The sequence below is a fragment of the Gadus macrocephalus genome, chromosome 4 (genome assembly GCF_031168955.1).
Source record: "Gadus macrocephalus chromosome 4, ASM3116895v1".
Lineage (NCBI taxonomy): Eukaryota > Metazoa > Chordata > Actinopteri > Gadiformes > Gadidae > Gadus > Gadus macrocephalus.
The window spans coordinates 28,314,066-28,334,565 of NC_082385.1; the positions used below are offsets into that span (position 1 = coordinate 28,314,066).

General features: G+C 44.5%; 1 protein-coding gene across 1 annotated transcript; it reads left to right on the top strand.

Annotated features, from left to right (window-relative positions):
* Positions 1-1,019: 1,019 nt before the first annotated feature.
* LOC132455281 (zinc finger protein 431-like) lies at positions 1,020-5,049 on the top strand. Its single transcript, XM_060049120.1, has one exon. It carries the CDS (start codon positions 1,027-1,029, stop codon positions 1,903-1,905), a length of 879 nt encoding a protein of 292 aa, XP_059905103.1. The 5' UTR covers positions 1,020-1,026; the 3' UTR covers positions 1,906-5,049.
* Positions 5,050-20,500: the final 15,451 nt, after the last annotated feature.

The window sequence follows — 20,500 nt, forward strand, 5'->3', positions numbered from 1 at the left end:
GAAGGGCGAATTCAAATCGCCGTCAGAGCAGGTTGGGGGAATCCAGTCTATCGTAATTGGGGATTAACAACTATTCTGTGCAAATGAAAGGAAATGAAAATGTGTTTTCTTCTTTATGTGGAAAGCCGGAGACCCCAGACACCATTTCAATCAAGGTTGAAGAGGATATTGGTGGAGGCATGCCCGCTGTAGGTTAGTAATACACATTGCATCCATGCAAGCAAACTGACCTACCAACTGAGAATGTACTCGATTCTAACTGCGCTAAAAAGCCTGGTCCTCTTTTGAAAAGCATCATGACCAAAGCCCTCCTAAAACACCAGGACTACTATACAGTCTATAGTAGAATGATTTACATCTTCTTCATGACAGGTGTCAGGAATGCTGAATCCGCTCTGATTCCCAGTATAACTACAGTATTGGTAAAACAGGTGATCGGAAACAACAGATGACCTGGGTTGTGTCTTTATGACCTCCCCACATCCTTAAAAGGTGGAGACGTAGCGGTGCCTTCTCAGCTGGAGCCTTTGACCCTTGACCCCCCCAAGGGGAACAAGGAAAATGCATAATAAACAAATAGAAGTTAGAAAGAAAGTGTCAAAATATACTTCTTCCAATACATCAGTGTGTAAAAGTACATGCTGTATCCCTTTGTGCAAATCATGAATTCAAACCATTACTTTCTCTGTCTTTGTTTTCCTCTCTGAAGAAAACGGCAATGACATCAGAGAATGTAGCACGCAGCGCGGCGACACCTCGGAGAATGTGGGTGTGGACGCCCCTGGCTCCTCCCACATGTCCAGTCACAACGGGGAGCTGCGGATCCTGAGCGTCTACGGAAAAGGGGAGGGCCCACTGGCGGTGGACGGCCATGACACCCTCTTCACCACGTCAGAACCGGAGGCCTTGAGCTCGCTGTCCGTGGATCGCAGCGTGGCCAAGAGGCTGAACTGCAGCGTGCGGTTGGTCCGCCTTGAGGAGCTGACCAGGCATCGGGGCGGCCGCAAGGGCCGCAATAATGACAATATGGTCGTTCACATGAGGACAAACCCCCGCGAGAAGCCGTACGGGTGCGACCAATGCACGAAGCGCTTCAGTGGGAAAGTACACTTGGAGATCCACATGAGGACTCACACCGGAGAGAAGCCCTACAAGTGTGACCAATGCGCAAAGTGCTCCAGTCAAAGTGGACACCTGAAGAGACACATGAGGACTCACACCGGGGAGAAGCCCTGCAAGTGTGACCAATGTACGAAGCTCTTCATTCGGAAAGACCAGCTGAAGATCCACATGAGGACTCACACCGGGGAGAAGCCCTTCAAGTGTGACCAATGCGCAAAGCGCTTCAGACAGATAGGCAGCCTGAAGAGACACATGAGGACTCACACTGGCGAGAAACCCTACAAGTGCGACCAATGCATGAAGCTCTTCAGTCTGAACTGTCACTTGAAGAGCCACATGAGGACTCGCACCGGGAAGAAGCCCTACAGGTGCGACCAATGCGCAATGCGCTTCTTAACGACAAGCCACCTTAAGACCCACATGTGGACTCACACCGGGGAGAAGCCCTACAAGTGCGACCAATGTACGAAGCTCTTCATTCGGAAAGACAAGCTGGAGATCCACATGAGGACTCACACCGGGGAGAAGCCCTACAAGTGCGACCAATGTACGAAGCTCTTCAGACAGAGAGGCAGCCTGAAGAGACACATGAGGACTCACACCCGCGAGAAGCCCTACAAGTGTGACCAATGCACGGAGCGCTTCATTTATAAAGCCTGCCTGAAGAGCCACATGAAGACTCACACCGGAGAGAAGCCCGACAGGTCTGAACAAATGCACGAAGCTCTTCAGTCAGAAAAGGCACCTGGAGGACCACATGTGTTATGTATTTTAAGCACGTAAGCTGCCCCCACATAGCCACTAGGAAGCAGGATTGAACACACAAGCTGTAATATCTACCCCAGCCACAGAATCAGAATCAGAATCTCTTCATTGTCATTACACAAAGTGCAACGAAATTGGGGTAGAGGCTCTCAAAATAAGTGATTTTAAAACAAAAACTAAATGAGAAAATGAGTGTATTTTTGGAAAATAAATTTAGAATGTTGAACTCAAAAAAAAAAAAATATTTTAAAATATCAGCCAATTTAAAAGGTCAGATTGGTATGATAATGCAGTCATTTATAATTCTGCATTATTTAGAGAAATAACAGCTCTGGGGTAGAAACAGTTTTTAAGCCTATTTGTTCTTGACCTGATTGCCCTGTAGCGCCTCCCAGAGGGCAACAGTTCAAACAGATTATGGCCTGGGTGGGATGAGTCTCAGGATGCTATGAGCTCTCCTGAGGCAGTGTCTATTGTCAAGAGAGAGAAGAGGACATCCAATGACTTTTTGTGCCGTTTTTATGACCCTCTGGAGTGCTTTCCTCTCAGCTGCAGTGCAACTGGCAAACCACAGCGAGATGCCGTAGCTTAGGACAGTCTCAATGGTGCAGCGATAAAAGCTCATCAGCATTTTCTCCTGAAGATTGTTCTTCCTGAGGATCCTTAGGAAATACAATCTCTGTTGGGCCTTTTTCAGAAGCGCCTTGGTGTTTATTGTCCAGGTCAGGTCCTGCTGAATGTGCATGCCCAGGAACCAAGAAGGCAGCATCTTTAAGACAGACGCGGAAGCTGAAGCTAAGAGCTAGACCACGCCCACTTCACATAAGCCACGCCTACTTGGTCCATTTTCAGCCAGCTGAGGTCAGAGAATCATAGGCGCCCCGCAGAGAGAGTCGGGCCTAAGCCCGGGGCTCGAAGTAGCTCACGGTATTTCTCTGCTAGTGTTGGATACAATTCACTCCCTTTTGCTTCATAGTTACCATACCGAAATACTTAAACAAATAAAGTGAGTTAAAAGCCACCCGTTTCGAACTACTTTCAACAAGAGCACGACAATTGCCACATGAGGACTCTCTCCGGGGAGAAGCCCTACATGGGTGACCAATGCGCAAGGCGCTTCAGTCATGGCTCCAAGCTGAAGATCCACGTGAGGACTCACACCGGGGAGAAGCCCTGCGTGCGTCTACTACCGCCCAGTAGCTCGAACACCTGTGATCATGAAATGCTTTGAAAGGCTGGTCTTTCACCACATTAAAGATTAACTGAACTGAAATAATAAACATCGTTAACGTTTTAGTTATGACCATTCTAAAAATAAAAGAATGACAGAAAATTATTTAAAAAGTCAATATATAGCTTTTTTTTTAGCAACAAAAGATAATGCGTCTTTTAGTATTAGAGCGCCGATGATGTCACTTGCATGGTACAACTAGGTCGTTGCTGCAGACTCGCGAATGTCTTATTCACTCCACGGTTGAAAATAGTGATTTTAATATGGCTGGTTACGAGTTTGGGCCTGTGAGGGACATGCCTGTAGTGTCCGACTGCCACCCGGTGGAGAGGGATCAATTTCTGGCTCCAGCTCCACCTTCGGATCATGTGGGTGTGACTGGTGTGCGTGTGGGTGCTGCCGGAGCATGGACACTGCCATTGAATCGGTCTGCTGCCGAGAGGTCCCGGTCAACCTTGACCATCTAACGGTGGGATTAGGTTGCATAACCGTGCATAGGGCATTTCGGATGCTGTGCGGCGAGAGAGGTTTTGGAAGTGGCCATGCTCTCTCTACGGGACGTCCGAGCGGAGACACTGGAGCGCCCCATAAATAGCAACCAAGTAGCAAGGCGAAAACAATCTTTCCCCCTCCGTTTTCCTTTGATGCGTTTGAGGAATATCTCTGTAAAGACGGACTCATTGCGGAAACGCAACGAGCTGTACAAACGCTGTAGTACCTACATATTCAAGGCGCTGGTTCTCCACAAAAATAAGAGGAGCGCATCAAGCCTGCGCGCATCCAGCCTGTGCGCTGTATAAAAAAGTTCACGTCGAGGCGGAGATAGTTATTGTTTAACCTTTTTAGATTGAGTAGAAATACTTTTTTAATGTAGTTAGTAGCCTAATTAAATAGATGCGAGGCGGATTCACGAGTGTCACGTTTACTTTAGGTGGATGTTGGAGGTTTACTTTCTGGTGGATGTTGATGGATATTGCACAGATAAATCTTACTATGAAACTACTTCTTCGAGTTTAACTCCCTCTGCATCGGCAATCGGGTAGTCGGCGAACAACAGGGTGAGTAGAAAGGGACATTTGTGGAACTTCTGTTTACTTACCCGCCGTAGTTTAATTAGCAGCTTGGAAACTTAGATCTGTGATATCGTCGTGAGTAATAGTTTATACACTTTATGGTCGGAGTGCTAGCTTGTGGAGATTGACATGACGGGGGCTGATTTACATCAGAGGGTTAGTCAGTTTTAAGGCTGCCAGCCATGTATTTAGGGCTGGTTTCCTATTCAAAGGTAGCCTGCGGAAATGTATGATTACCCCAGCTGCCTTGGCCCTATATAATTCATTAATGAAGCCAGGGGCAATGCAGTATGATCCTCCTGTAGACCTGGTTGTTTTATTTTCCGTAGCCATTTCAGCGAGCCTCAGAGCCTGACTCATTACCAGCTATGGCTGCTAGAGCCACAGAGTAGGAGTAGGTTACCATGCCAGTGACGTAGCTGATTGTTGAAATCCAACATGGCGGCGCCCTGTAACACTTTCACCCCTTCATCGGACAATTTAATCCCTTTTAGCAAGTTCAGCCCTTTTTATTTATTGTACCAATGAGAAGGCAGACAATACATCTGTTATATCAACTAAACTTCAGATCTCAGCTCCGTTCATCTTTAAAGCCCGCCTCCCACCCAGCTTCGACCCCCACCAGTTTGCCTATCGATCAAATGGATCAACGGAGGACGCCATAGCCGTAGTTCTACCTTGTATAATGCCAAAGTATTCTATTCTATAAACAGGGTTTATATCATTTGTATATAATTGTATATATTAAACTTACGCTTGATATTTCGACACTGTCGTTACCTTTACCTTTGTTATTAGAAAAAGCCTGCAAAGTTGACCTGTGAAATAGACTGCAATTAAACCCCACATTATACATGATTGTGTTCGTTTCACTTACCTTTTGGCATGTCCTTAATGCCAACTACCTCTTGTTTTGACTTTCTAATTGCTGTCTTTCTACTGCCATTATTTCCTAGTTCATACCTTATATCACAATCTGCAATCGTGGTTGAAGAGGATCCACTTAAAAAGGTCACAGGTTAAATGTCTAGATCTCAGTGATGCTTGAGTCAGATCATGCCGGTCCTCTCTCTAGAATGCAGCTTTATTCTAATGGGACAGAGTCAGAAGATTCCTAGCATTGGTCACCCTTCACTCCATGTTTGTCTAACGAAAGTTAAACGAAAACATGATCAATTTATCATGTTAACTTCAAGTCTAAAAGATACCAATGAATGGTGTGAAAGATAACTCTTTTTTTTTTACAACGTTTGACACATTGCATCAAGGGATAATATCTTGTACATTATTCTGATTACATGAATCCTTACTTAAAGCCCATGGTGCAGGTTAACCGAAAGTTTCGATTAATGGGTACATAAAGCACTCAAAATATGTATATAAAGTTAGAAATATCTCAAATGGTGTTAAAGTCCCGTTTTTGTCGTTTTTGGTTAGGAACGGTTATTTTTTACGCAATTCGGCGATGACGTCACCTGAGGTAGACGCATACTAGAACTAGCACTATGGCGTCTAACGGGGAAGAGGTGGCAAGACCCACAGTCAACATTTATGATGGCCCACAGCCATATCATTTCGAACCGGTTAGACGTGAGAGGGCAAATGAGGAAATACCGAGAGCCGATGGCCGTCAGAGACAAATAAACGCATGGTCAGAGGAGAATGACTGGAGAGTTGGTGAAGAGTCCTGGTGAGTTGCTACCAGTTAGAAACGTAGCAAGGAGCGCTGGAGCTAGTAGTCTATGAACAGCAGTGCATACAATAATACTAATAATAATACTTTATTTTTTTACTGTCAGTGAATAGCATCGAGTGAAAGTCAACGACTAAGTTTAGGGTACTTACAAATAAGTACCCTAAACTTAGTCAGAAGATCTAGAAATAGAAGGCATATTATACCTTCTATTACTTCTAAATATGGGCTAGCTCGACAGCCCCACCTGTGAACCCCTTGTGTTTAGAAGCTCCCCCGTTCTCCTCGACGGAGGACGGGGGACGGGGGACGGGGGAGGAGGGAGGGAGGAGGGAGGAGGGAAGAGAGGGGGGAGGGAGCAGGAGAGAGTCGTGGGGGGAGTACTGAGAGATCCACACACTGCATAGGAACACATGTAGAGGCCTCTCTCTCTCTCTCTCTCTCGCTCTCGCTCTCTCTCTCTGGATTTTTGATCCAAAGAGTATTGATTCAGTTTTACCTAAATGGAGGGACAGTTTGTTTTCAGACGGCCATGTAGCCTTCTGAAGTTCTGAACTTGGTAAACTCTCCACCACAGTTTTATCATGATGAGAGACTAAGAGGGCTGAATCGTCTGCATAAAGATAGAGGTTGCAGGTACAAGCTGACTCCATGTCGTTGATATAAAGCCCTAGGATGCTTCCTTGGGGGCACTACATGACCGTATTAGATGACAGTTGACCACAAGACGATTCTATCTATGCCTCTTCTTGAATTGCTTCATGTTTTAGTCTGCAGAGGCTTGTAATGGTGCGCAGCATGATAAGCATGTCTGTTGAGAGTGATGTTCTTGAGAAAATAGATCCTAAACGAGATATATATATATATATATATAGATTGATAGATGGGCCTCCCTGAAAGTGAGGCGACATTGTTCAGTGCTCCCGAAATAGTGGTCTGTTTCTCAGAGAATTAGTCCAGTACACGTTGTACTTGTACTAGTTTTATTAAAGGTATGTTGATACAATATTCCGATATCAATAAGACAATATTTGTTTTGAAGTTCACATTTTAGTTGTCTTCACAATTTTATACCCCACAATATACCCCAAATTGTCCAGAACTGCATCATTTAGCCCGCACTGCCATCTATTGGCTTAGACATGCAACAGCACATTAACTAAAAAAATAAAGGTAATCGAATCTTGGACAGGACAAAAAAAAATCATGGATAATATAACAATACATTATGCTACATTTATAACAGTGTTGTCTATAACTCAGATAAAAAGGTTAAGTTATAAACAATTTATTTCTTTAAGAGCTAGAGTCTAGCCACAATGTGTTTAATCCTTTCCTCAGGGATGAAATGCTCATTGGTATTGTGAGTTTAACTGAGGTTAAACTGTTACAAAACCTCTGTGCTTTTCTGACGATACACCAGCGGACTATTAAAAAATATACGATGTGTTGGATTGATAGATAAATAGATCGATTTGCCCCCCACCAGAATAAATGCAGGATCTCCACCAGGTCACTGTCCGCCTTTATGTACTTCATACACCCCTGTGGTCTCTGGGGGCTGAGCCCCCCCAAAAGACAGAACCTAGAATCGCCCCAATGGTGCAGTAAAGGACAATATATACTGCATACAACGAGGAATGGATATTACTAAAATAAATGTCATAGCCTACTTTTGAAATATAATCATTAAATTTGTGTCATTATAATCGGTGTGACTTTATTGAAAAGTAGGCTAGGAGGAGGCTAGGAGGACGATCAGTGTGTGTGTGTGTGTGTGTGTGTGTGTGTGTGTGTGTGTGTGTGTGTGTGTGTGTGTGTGTGTGTGTGTGTGTGTGTGTGTGTGTGTGTGTGTGTGTGTGTGTGTGTGTGTGTGTGTGTGTTAAATGTCCGCGTGTCTGCCTCCGTCCCATCACGTCCTATGGCTGGAAGCCGCCAAGCTCCCCTGGGCCCATCGGATCGGCTACTTCGCTCTTCCTCAACCTGAGGAAGAGGTCCTCTCGCCCTCCCGTGCTCGTTGATGTGGCTTTCTTTCTTTGCCTTTCTTTGCGCTCCTCCCTGTCGCTCTGTGTCCACTCTGCGGCGTGTTGCTTTGGCACGGGGACAGGGCGTCGGCACATCTCTGGGACCGTTGGCCAACCTACTGGTTTCCAGGAACGACGGGGACTTCCAGGCTCAGGAGAGCGACCCGGACCAGGGGTGTAACGATACGCGCATTCAGAAAACGTTCGGTATTGGTCTAACTGTTCGATGCCCGTTTCATTTCGGTGCGTACCGAAAACAAAAAAATAAACATATATATTTTCTTTTTTATTGATTATCACACACTCTGTGAGTGTCTTGTCTCGTCCTGATGTTTTGTGTTTTTGTGTATTTCCACATTGGAAATAAGTCCTGGACCTGATTGTGTTTTTTTTTTTTACCGTGAATTGTATTTGATGTCTTTTCATGTGTGTAAGGCATTCGTTTGAGTTTAATGAATCAAAATCAAATCAAATACATTTTTATTTATTTATAATAATACCATTTTTAACCCTGATGTACCAGCGCTCGCCGCGGCCCCCACCATCATGCGACGCGGCGGTCAGGTGAAGCGCACGCTGGTGGGAGCTTCGTCCCGACTCGGACCCGGGCTCCTTCATCCCCCATTTCTACCGGGAGGACAGGCTGGTGGAGCCCTTCCAGGAGTACCACAAGGGGAACGTCCAGGGGGGCGTCCGTGGTCTACTGGTTGAGGAGTTGGACCGGTAACCGGTCAGTAACCGGACGGTAACCGACCGGACCGATAAAAACCAACAGTGTTATCCCTTATGTTTTTTTTCATGACGGCCGATAAAAAACAACAGTGTTACCCCTTATGTTTTTTTCATGACGACCAATAAAAAACAACAGTGTTACCCCTAATGTTTTTTTTCATGACGACCGATAAAAAAAAAAAAAATTACGGTTTTGCGGGGATCCGAACCTGAGCTGTTCAGAGTGTGAACCTCCAAACTAATCAATGGACCATCACGACACTGAATAAAGTCGTCACAATGGTTATCCTTGACGTTATAATTCGCATGAAATGGAAATAAGTGTCTTCCATCAGAGGACATAAACCGGACTTGAACCCCGGTCTCCAGGGGGTTAGCTCACAGCTCTCTCCACTTCCCACTGAGATTAGACAGTGCAATAGACATGATAGCATTACGTTTAAAATTAAAGATATTGTGTTTTCCACAGAATTTGAGCCACGGTCTCCAGTGGGTTAGGCAGAGTGCACTCCACTGCACCACTGAGGCGATGACAATACACAATAATCAATCATCAATAAAGAGGATAAACATGACATTAAAAAGTATGTGTGTATTTCTATTATTTCCCTTATGTTTTTTTCATGACGACCAATAAAAACGACAGTGTTACCCCTTATGTTTTTGTTCATGACGACAAAAAACAACAGTGTTACCCCTTATGTTTTATTCATGATGACCAATAAAAAACAAGTGTTACCCCTTACCTTTTTTTTCATGACGACCAATAAAAACGACAGTGTTACCCCTTATGTTTTTTTCATGACGACCGATAAAAAACAACAGTGTTACCCCTTATGTTTTTTTTCATGACGACCAATAAAAAACAACAGTGTTCCCCCTTATGTTTTTTTCATGACGACCGATAAAAAACAACAGTGTTATCCCTTAGGTTTTTTTTCATGACGGCCGATTAAAAACAACAGTGTTACCCCTTATGTGTTTTTTCATGACGACCAATAAAAAACAACAGTGTTACCTCTTATGTTTTTTTCATGACGACCAATAAAAAACAACAGTGTTATCCCTTAGGTTTTTTTTCATTACGACCAATAAAAAACATCAGTGTTACCCCTCATGTTTTATCCATGTTGATCGATAAAAAAAAAAAGTTTTGACGTTTTTGCGGGGATCCGAACCTGAGCTGTTCAGAGTGTGAACCTCCGAACTAATCAAAGCATCATCAAGACACTGAATGAAGTCGTCACAATGGTTATACTTGTCGTTATAATTCGCATGAAATGGAAATAACAACAGTGTTTCAACAGTTTAACAACAGTGTTTCCCCCTTTTTGTTTTTTTCATGGCGACCAATAAAAAACAACATTGTTACCCCTTATGTTTTATTCAATGAGTGCAATAGACATGATAGCATTATGTTTAAAATGAAAGACATTGTGTTTTCCACAGAAATAGAGCCACGGTCTCTAGTGGGTTAGGCAGAGTACACTCCACTGCACCACTGAGGCGATGACAACACACAATAATCAATCATTAAAAAAAGAGGATAAACATGACATTAAAAAGTATGTGTGTATTTCTATTATTTCCCTTATGGTTTTTTCCATTACGACCAATAAAAAACAACAGTTTTACACCTTATATTTTATTTGACAAAGACAACAGTGTTTCCCCCTTATGTTTTTTTCATGACGACAGATAAAAAACGACAGTGTTACCCCTTATGTTTTTTTCATGACGACCAATAAAAAACAACAGTGTTACCCCTTATGTTTTTTTCATGAAGGCCGATAAAAAACAACAGTGTTACCCCTTATGTTTTTGTTCATGACGACAAAAAACAACAGTGTTACCCCTTATGTTTTTTTTCATGGCGACCAATAAAAAACAACATTGTTACCCCTTATGTTTTATTCGATACATTTCGACAGTGTTACCCCTTAAGTTTTTTTCATGACGACCAATAAAAAACAACAGTGTTACCCCGTATGTTTTATTCGATACATTTCGACAATGTTACCCCTTATGTTTTTTTCATGACGACCAATAAAAAACAACAGTGTTACCCCTTATGTTTTTTTTCATGACGGCCGATAAAAAACAACAGTGTTACCCCTTATGTTTTTGTTCATGACGACAAAAAACAACAGTGTTACCCCTTATGTTTTTTTCCATGACGACCAATAAAAACGACAGTGTTACCCCTTATGTTTTTTTCATGACGACCAATAAAAAACAACAGTGTTACCCCGTATGTTTTTTTCATGACGACCAATAAAAAACAACAGTGTTACCTCTTATGTTTTTTTCATGACGACCAATAAAAAACAACAGTGTTATCCCTTAGGTTTTTTTTCATTACGACCAATAAAAAACATCAGTGTTACCCCTCATGTTTTATCCATGTTGATCGATAAAAAAAAAAAGTTTTGACGTTTTTGCGGGGATCCGAACCTGAGCTGTTCAGAGTGTGAACCTCCGAACTAATCAAAGCATCATCAAGACACTGAATGAAGTCGTCACAATGGTTATACTTGTCGTTATAATTCGCATGAAATGGAAATAACAACAGTGTTTCAACAGTTTAACAACAGTGTTTCCCCCTTTTTGTTTTTTTCATGGCGACCAATAAAAAACAACATTGTTACCCCTTATGTTTTATTCAATGAGTGCAATAGACATGATAGCATTATGTTTAAAATGAAAGACATTGTGTTTTCCACAGAAATAGAGCCACGGTCTCTAGTGGGTTAGGCAGAGTACACTCCACTGCACCACTGAGGCGATGACAACACACAATAATCAATCATTAAAAAAAGAGGATAAACATGACATTAAAAAGTATGTGTGTATTTCTATTATTTCCCTTATGGTTTTTTCCATTACGACCAATAAAAAACAACAGTTTTACACCTTATATTTTATTTGACAAAGACAACAGTGTTTCCCCCTTATGTTTTTTTCATGACGACAGATAAAAAACGACAGTGTTACCCCTTATGTTTTTTTCATGACGACCAATAAAAAACAACAGTGTTACCCCTTATGTTTTTTTCATGAAGGCCGATAAAAAACAACAGTGTTACCCCTTATGTTTTTGTTCATGACGACAAAAAACAACAGTGTTACCCCTTATGTTTTTTTTCATGGCGACCAATAAAAAACAACATTGTTACCCCTTATGTTTTATTCGATACATTTCGACAGTGTTACCCCTTAAGTTTTTTTCATGACGACCAATAAAAAACAACAGTGTTACCCCGTATGTTTTATTCGATACATTTCGACAATGTTACCCCTTATGTTTTTTTCATGACGACCAATAAAAAACAACAGTGTTACCCCTTATGTTTTTTTTCATGACGGCCGATAAAAAACAACAGTGTTACCCCTTATGTTTTTGTTCATGACGACAAAAAACAACAGTGTTACCCCTTATGTTTTTTTCCATGACGACCAATAAAAACGACAGTGTTACCCCTTATGTTTTTTTCATGACGACCAATAAAAAACAACAGTGTTACCCCGTATGTTTTTTTCATGACGACCAATAAAAAACAACAGTGTTACCCCTTATGTTTTTTTCATGACGACCAATAAAAAACAACAGTGTTACCCCTTATGTTTTTTTCATGACGACCAATAAAAAACAACAGTGTTACCCCTTATGTTTTTTTCATGACGACCAATTAAAAACAACAGTGTTACCCCTTATGTTTTTTTCATGACGACCAATAAAAAACAACAGTGTTACCCCTTATGTTTTTTTTCATTACGACCAATAAAAAACATCAGTGTTACCCCTCATGTTTTATCCATGTTGACCGATTAAAAAATAAGTTGCAACGTTTTTGCGGGGATCCGAACCTGAGCTGTTCAGAGTGTGAATCTCCGAACTAATCAATGCACCATCCAGACACTGAATAAAGTCGTCACAATGGTTATACTTGTCGTTGTAATTCGCATGAAATGGAAATAAGTGTCTTCCATCAGAGGACATAAGGCGGACTTGAACCCCGGTCTCCAGGGGGTTAGCTCACAGCTCTCTCCACTTCCCACTGAGATTAGACAGTGCAATTGACATGATAGCATTACGTTTAAAATGAATGACATTGTGTTTTCCACAGAAATTGAGCCACGGTCTCCAGTGGGTTAGGCAGAGTGCACTCCACTGCACCACTGAGGCGATGACAATACACAATAATCAATCATCAATAAAGAGGATAAACATGACATTAAAAAGTATGTGTGTATTTCTATTATTTCCCTTATGGTTTTTTCCATTACGACCAATAAAAAACAACAGTTTTACACCTTATATTTTATTTGGCAACGACAACAGTGTTTCCCCCTTTGTTTTTTTCATGGCGACCAATAAAAAACAACATTGTTACCCCTTATGTTTTATTCAATACATTTCGACAGTGTTACCCCTTATGTTTTATTCATGACGACCAATAAAAAACAACAGTGTTACCCCTTATGTTTTTTTTCATGACGACCAATAAAAAAACAGTGTTACCCCTTATGTTTTTTTTCATGACGACCAATAAAAAACAACAGTGTTACCCCTAATGTTTTTTTTCATGACGACCGATAAAAAAAAAAAGTTTCGACGTTTTTGCGGGGATCCAAACCTGGGCCCTGTTTCCCGATAACGATGGATCCACGCTCGTACGATCATTCTCACGATGGATCTTGCGATCCATCGTCAATTTCTTTGGAGCGTTTCCCGAAACTCCTCTTAACGTGAACGCGCATTCGCTGCACTCACGACGTCGTAGGATTGTAACTGTCTACTGACACGGTGCTGAAATGGGCTCCGTAGGAGGGGGAGACGCAGGAATGTCGCAGGAAAATTGTCTTAAAAAGGGTTAAAATATATCCCCATCAAGGACAACAGCAGAGTAGCCTACGAAAAAAATAGACTGCAATTATATGAATGCTAAAGACATTAAAACACAATTGATTAGGCTTAAACCGACATATATCAGTCCTAATCCTGAATGCACTGTGCGTTTCGCGGCATTTTTGTTAAGGAGGGTTGCGGGTGCAGGCAGGCAGGTAGGACCCAGACGCAGACGGTTTCAGGAAAACGGCACTTTATTCTCGCCTAAAGGCTAAGGCACAGGAATCAGGGAACTCAGGAGACAACAGGGAACTCGAGAGGGAACACGGAACACGCAGGACTAACAACCACAACTAACCACATCAAACCACAAGCAACCACAATGACAGCACAAGGAACAAAGGAAAGACGAGGGCTTAAATAACAAACACAACGAGGAACAGCTGAGACACATTAGGGGAGGGAACAGTAATCAACACAGGAGGGAAACACAGGGAAACACACACACACCCTGACAGTACCCCCCCCTTAAGGGTCGACTCCCAGGCGACCCATGACAAGCAAAAAAAAACCAAAGAAAGTCAAACCCAAAACGGGTGGGTGGAGGGGCGCCAGGAGGGGGGAATCAAAAAAAAATAAATGGACTGGGGCAGAGCCGAGGGACGTCAGGCGGGCGGCCAGAAAACTGCCCCAGGGCATGGCAGGGAGCCTCAGGCGGACGGCCTGGGGGGCAAGCAGAGGCAGAGTGACGGGGGAACCCCTCAGGAGGCCGGCGGCAAGGACGAAGAGGGCTCAGTCCCTCAGGAGACCTGCAGTGGCACAGAACCCCCTCAGAAGGCCGGCAGCGGTGAAGGCGGAACCCTTCAGGAGGCCGGCGAAGGCGAGGTAGAGGGCGGGTCCCCTCAAGAGGGAGGCCAGGTAGAGGGCGGGTCCCCTCAGGAGGAAGGCCAGGTAGAGGGCGGGTCCCCTCAGGAGGCAGGCCAGGTAGAGGGCGGGTCCCCACAGGAGGAAGGCCAGGTAGAGGGCGGGTCCCCACAGGAGGAAGGCCAGGTAGAGGGCGGGTCCCCTCAGGAGGAAGGCCAGGTAGAGGGCGGGTCCCCACAGGAGGAAGGCCAGGTAGAGGGCGGGTCCCCACAGGAGGAAGGCCAGGTAGAGGGCGGGTCCCCACAGGAGGAAGGCCAGGTAGAGGGCGGGTCCCCTCAGGAGGCAGGCCAGGTAGAGGGCGGGTCCCCACAGGAGGAAGGCCAGGTAGAGGGCGGGTCCCCACAGGAGGAAGGCCAGGTAGAGGGCGGGTCCCCACAGGAGGAAGGCCAGGTAGAGGGCGGGTCCCCACAGGAGGAAGGCCAGGTAGAGGGCGGGTCCCCTCAGGAGGAAGGCCAGGTAGAGGGCGGGTCCCCTCAGGAGGAAGGCCAGGTAGAGGGCGGGTCCCCTCTGGAGGAAGGCCAGGTAGAGGGCGGACCCCCTCTGGAAGGCGGGACCCCTCAGGAAGGCAAGGTAGAGGGCGGGTCCCCTCTGGTGGAAGGCCAGGCAGAGGGCGGGTCCCCTCCGGTGGAAGGCCTTGAAGGGGAACCCCCCTCGGCAAGGTGTGGAGGAGGGCCCCCACAGGCAGGAACGGAGGGCATGCCTCCCCTGGACGGTCTGGAGGGCGGACCCCCTCCGGCAGGAGCAGAGGCCGGTCTCCCTCAGGAAGGAGCAGGGGGCGGGCCCCCTCAGGCAGGAGCAGAGGCCGGTCCCCCTCTGGAAGGAGCAGGGGGCGGGCCCCCTCAGGCAGGAGCAGAGACCGGTCCCCCTCTGGAAGGAGCAGGGGGCGGGCCCCCTCAGGCAGGAGCGGAGGCCGGTCCCCCTCAGGCAGGAGCGGGGGGCGGACCACCTCAAGCAGGCGAAGAGGCCGGTCCCCCTCTGGAAGGCTAGGAGTGGGCTCAGGAACCGGACAGGGCTCGGGGACCGGAGTCAATGCGGGAGCTGGAGTGCCAGGAGGAACCGGGTGGTACCCCAAACTCACCACCCCCACTCTGATTGTCCGTAAGGGAGGAGGCTGGTAGCTGGGAACCGGGGGCAGAGGCAGGTAGCTGGGGATCAGAGGCTGAGAGCAGGAGCGTGGAGGCTTAGGCCGGTCACCAAAGTCCGGTGGCAGTGGCATGTAGCTCTCCGGCCAAAAGGTTGTGGGGTTGAGCAGCTCGACTGCCCACTCAGGTAAGGCGTCCTCCAACTCTGGCCTTGACGCAACAGCCCTGCACATACGCCCCAACACAGCCTCCTGCTCCTTCCTGCTGGGAATGTTCTCCCAGCCATCCATAGACAGGATTATCGTCACCAACAAATCCTCCAACTCACGGAAAAACAGAGCGTCCGCTGGGTCCAAACTTGGTGCTGTCATTCTGTTAAGGAGGGTTGCGGGTGCAGGCAGGCAGGTAGGACCCAGACGCAGACGGTTTCAGGAAAACGGCACTTTATTCTCGCCTAAAGGCTAAGGCACAGGAATCAGGGAACACAGGAGACAACAGGGAACTCGAGAGGGAACACGGAACACGCAGGACTAACAACCACAACTAACCACATCAAACCACAAGCAACCACAATGACAGCACAAGGAACAAAGGAAAGACGAGGGCTTAAATAACAAACACAACGAGGAACAGCTGAGACACATTAGGGGAGGGAACAGTAATCAACACAGGAGGGAAACACAGGGAAACACACACACACCCTGACAATTTTCCCCCCTTAAATAATTCCTCTTCACACCTGTGAATAACCCGGGAGACGTCCATGATGAGGAATACAACGAAGCCCACCGTCTGGCCCTGTGCATCGTTGAGCGCACGATCGGGAGGTGGAAGTTGCGCCTTCACAAGTCAGGCGGAGGGCTCCAGTTTTCTCCGGCCAAGTCATGCGCCGTGATATGTGTGACGGCTATGTTGCACAACATTGCAGCTAAGGCTGGGGTGGCATTGCTTGAACCGGAGGACGTTGAGGACGATGACGATGAGGAAGATCGGTGTGAGGACGGCCTCCCTCATAACTACGCGGCTGGTTTTCATGCGCGTCGAATAGTGATTGAGACTTTTTTTTAACCCCCTCCACCCTCCCTCATGTCACTAAACATTCCCGTCAACGTGACCAATCCCCACCATATCCCAGCCTTTTGCCTGCTCCTTTGCTTGTTTTTTATAAAAAAAAATATTTCTTTATTTTTTATTTTTTTTCATTTATTTTATTTCGTTATTTTATTTTTTTTTTAATTTGTTTAATTTAATTTATTTTTTACATTATTTTATGCTACGTTTTATGAGTAGCCTATGTCAGTCTGCACAAATCCCCCCCACTTTCTCTCACACATTTTGAGTGCCCTGCCTGTGCAAACATTTTCTGGACTGACCGTTTTATTTTGGCCATTTTAACATCTTTATTAATAAATTAATTAATAATCTTTATTAATTACCAAACTAAGAACATAAAGGCGCAATGCGTTTTAATAAAACGCATCCAATATACGGAATGTCCGATGGTGACGCCACTGAGGCTATAGCTGACGATGCTCTTAGCGTCCTACGAGTAACTACGAGCACCCCTGGAGTACTCGTTAGCTACGAGCGTTTTCAAGACGTTCGTTCCCTACGATGCTTTCGGGAAACGCAGCGAAAACTCTACGATGCCCTTTCGACGCACTTCACGATCCACTTAGGCTAACGACGCTTTCGGGAAACGGGGCCCTGATCCGTTCAGAGTGCTACCCTCCGAACTAATCAATGCACCATGAAGACACAGAAAAAAGTCGTCACAATGGTTATACTTGACGTTATAATTCGCATGAAATGGAAATAAGTGTCTTCCATCAGAGGACATAAACCGGACTTGAACCCCGGTCTCCAGGGGGTTAGCTCACAGCTCTCTCCACTTCCGACTGAGATTAGTAATTTAGTTATGTCTGAGGTTATATATGCAATAGACATGATAGCATTACGTTTAAAATTAAAGATATTGTGTTTTCCACAGAAAGTGAGCCACGGTCTCCAGTGGGTTAGGCAGAGTACACTCCACTGCACCACTGAGGCGATGACAATACACAATAATCAATCATCAATAAAGAGGATAAACATGACATTAAAAAGTATGTGTGTATTTCTATTATTTCCCTTATGGTTTTTTCCATTACGACCAATAAAAAACAACAGTTTTACACCTTATATTTTATTTGACAAAGACAACAGTGTTCCCCCTTTTGTTTTTTTTCATGACGACCAATAAAAAACAACAGTGTTACCCCTTATGTTTTTTTTCATGACGACCAATAGAAAACAACAGTGTTACTCCATATGTTTTTTTTCATGACGTCCAATAAAAAAGAACAATGTTACCCGTTATGTTTTTTCCCCATGCTGACCGATGAAAAACAACAGTGTACCCCTTATATTTTATTAGACAAAGACGAATATATATATTTTTTTCTAATACGATTTTTTTCATGACGACCAATAAAAAACGACAGGGTTACCCCTTATGTTTTTTTTCATGACGACCTATAAAAAACAACAGGGTTACCCCTTATGTTTTATTTGACAAAGACGAATATATATTTTTTTTCTAATACGTTTTTTTTCATGACGACCAATAAAAAACAACAGTGTTTTTTTTCTTGACGGCCGATAAAAAACGACAGTTACCCCTCATGCTTTTTCCATGTTGACCAATAAATAACAACAGGCTTCACGTTTTTGCGGGGATCCGAACCTGATCTGTTCAGAGTGCTAACCTCCGAACTTATCAATGCACCATCAAGACACCGAACGAAGTCTACACAATGGTTATACGTGACTTTATAATTCGCATGAAATAGAAATAAGAGTGTTCCAACAGACGACAACAGCCAGACTTGAACCCCGGTCTCCAGGGGGATAGCACACTTCTCTCTCCACTTCCCACTGAGATTTGTAAATTAAATATGTCTGAGGTTATATATGACAATACACATGATGGCATTACGGTTACAATTAAAGATATTGGCCCTCATTTATCAAACGAGCGTACGACAGAAAACGTGCGTAAAATGGACGTACGCTCATTTCAACGTTGAGCTTGGCATTTATCAATTTGAACGTGAGCGCAGGCTGCGATGAAATCTCACGTCAGGTCTGAGCTCGTGTACGCAAGTTTTTTTGGCGCAACACACGGGTATTTCACTGATGAATAGTGCAGCACAAGTAGCCCATGTTGCACATCTGTATTAATTACTAAATAAATTGGAATTAGCCCAGCCGTTCAAACAATTACAATCAAGTCAGCCCCAATTAAAAACAGTATTGCTATGAAAATAATTAGAATGTGACAGGTGAAATGTTTATTCAGCTGTCTATATAAACAGGAGCTTTGCCAAATAGGTGGTCGAGTCGCAGCGATGGCAGATCTGGCTCTGTTAGAGGACCTCAACGCACGTCTAAGACGAGAGAGAGTTTTTCGAGACCGCGCCGATTTTTTTATGGAGAGCGATGATGGCTCTTGAGTCGTTTTCGTCTCCCAAGGCATCTCCTGATGGAGCTATGCAATGCTTTGGAGCCACAGTTAAGGCGAGAAACTAGGCGATCAAACGCAATACCTGTGCCAGTGCAGGTGTGCTCTACCTTGGGGTTTTTGGCCACCGGGACCTTTCAGCGGGAGATCGGGGACAGGTCTGGTATTTCCCAGCCAAGTATTAGCCGAACCATGCCAGCAGTTTTGGCAGCTATACTGTCCCTCTCTGAACGTTATATTAAATTCCATACACTAACGATCAGCAAACTGGAATCAAACGGGATTTTTATGCTATTGCTATGTTTCCAAATGTGATTGGTGCGGTTGATTGTACCCATGTGCGTATGAAGCCACCATCTATTAATGATTACGCGTACATCAACCGCAAAAGCTACCATTCAGTTAATGTTCCGATTATTTGCGATGCCAGAATGTCAATCCTGAACATGGTAGCCCGATGGCCTGGGGGCACTCACGATTCTTTTATTTTCCAAAATAGCAACGTTGGGCATCGTCTACATCAGGGCGCACTACATGGTCAGAGTCATCTCGGTGAGTTACGCTGCAGTCGCACTGCACCGGCCTCCTCCCGTTTCTTGCTTGGCCGGCTTCACAGCCGCAACACGTTTTTTGGTGCTGAGCTTCATGTCGGACCATTTTTTCTTCACCTTATTCAGAATTAAATAACTTTAACGGAATGCAAACAATAGCATATATGTGAAATGTTTTAAGCTGGATAACAGAAGTTGTACGTTTAATTTATTATTTAATTAATTTAATTAACAAACCTCTTCCGTAGCCCGACGAACATTGGAAACACTATTCACTGCAACAGTTATTTCCTTCCATATAGCATTCTTTTGCTGGCCTTTAATGCCAGCTTTTAGGCTACCAAATAAAACCAGACGGTTCGCATCCACCAGTGACCCGAGCGTCTCCATTTGGGTCTCGGAAAAATTCCTCTATTTTACTGTTGGACGTTTCTCCATGTCGTAAAAGTTGGGGGCGAGACTTCTGAAGACGTGCTTTTATATGGGCGTGTCACGTTCATTACGATCGATCTCAGCCGCCGTATTTATCAACACCAAGATCCTTCGTACGCTGGGATTGGTGTGATACGAAGGTTTCGTAAATCTCACGTGGGTCCTATCGTAAGATGAATCATGCGTTCAGATTTGCGCTCATTTCTACGTTCGTTTGATAAATGAGGGCCATTGTGTTTTCCACAGAAATTGAGCCGCGGTCTCCAGTGGGTTAGGCAGAGTGCACTCCACTGCACCACTGAGGCGATGACAATACACAATAATCAATCATCAATAAAGAGGATAAACATGACATTAAAATGTATGTGTGTACAGCGTGTGCGTGAATGGTGAATGTGAGGCAATATTGTAAAGCGCTTTGAGTGGCCAATGGTTAGAAAAGCGCTATATAAATGCAGTCCATTTACATTTACATTAATTTCTATTATTTCCCTTATGGTTTTTTCCATGACAACCAATA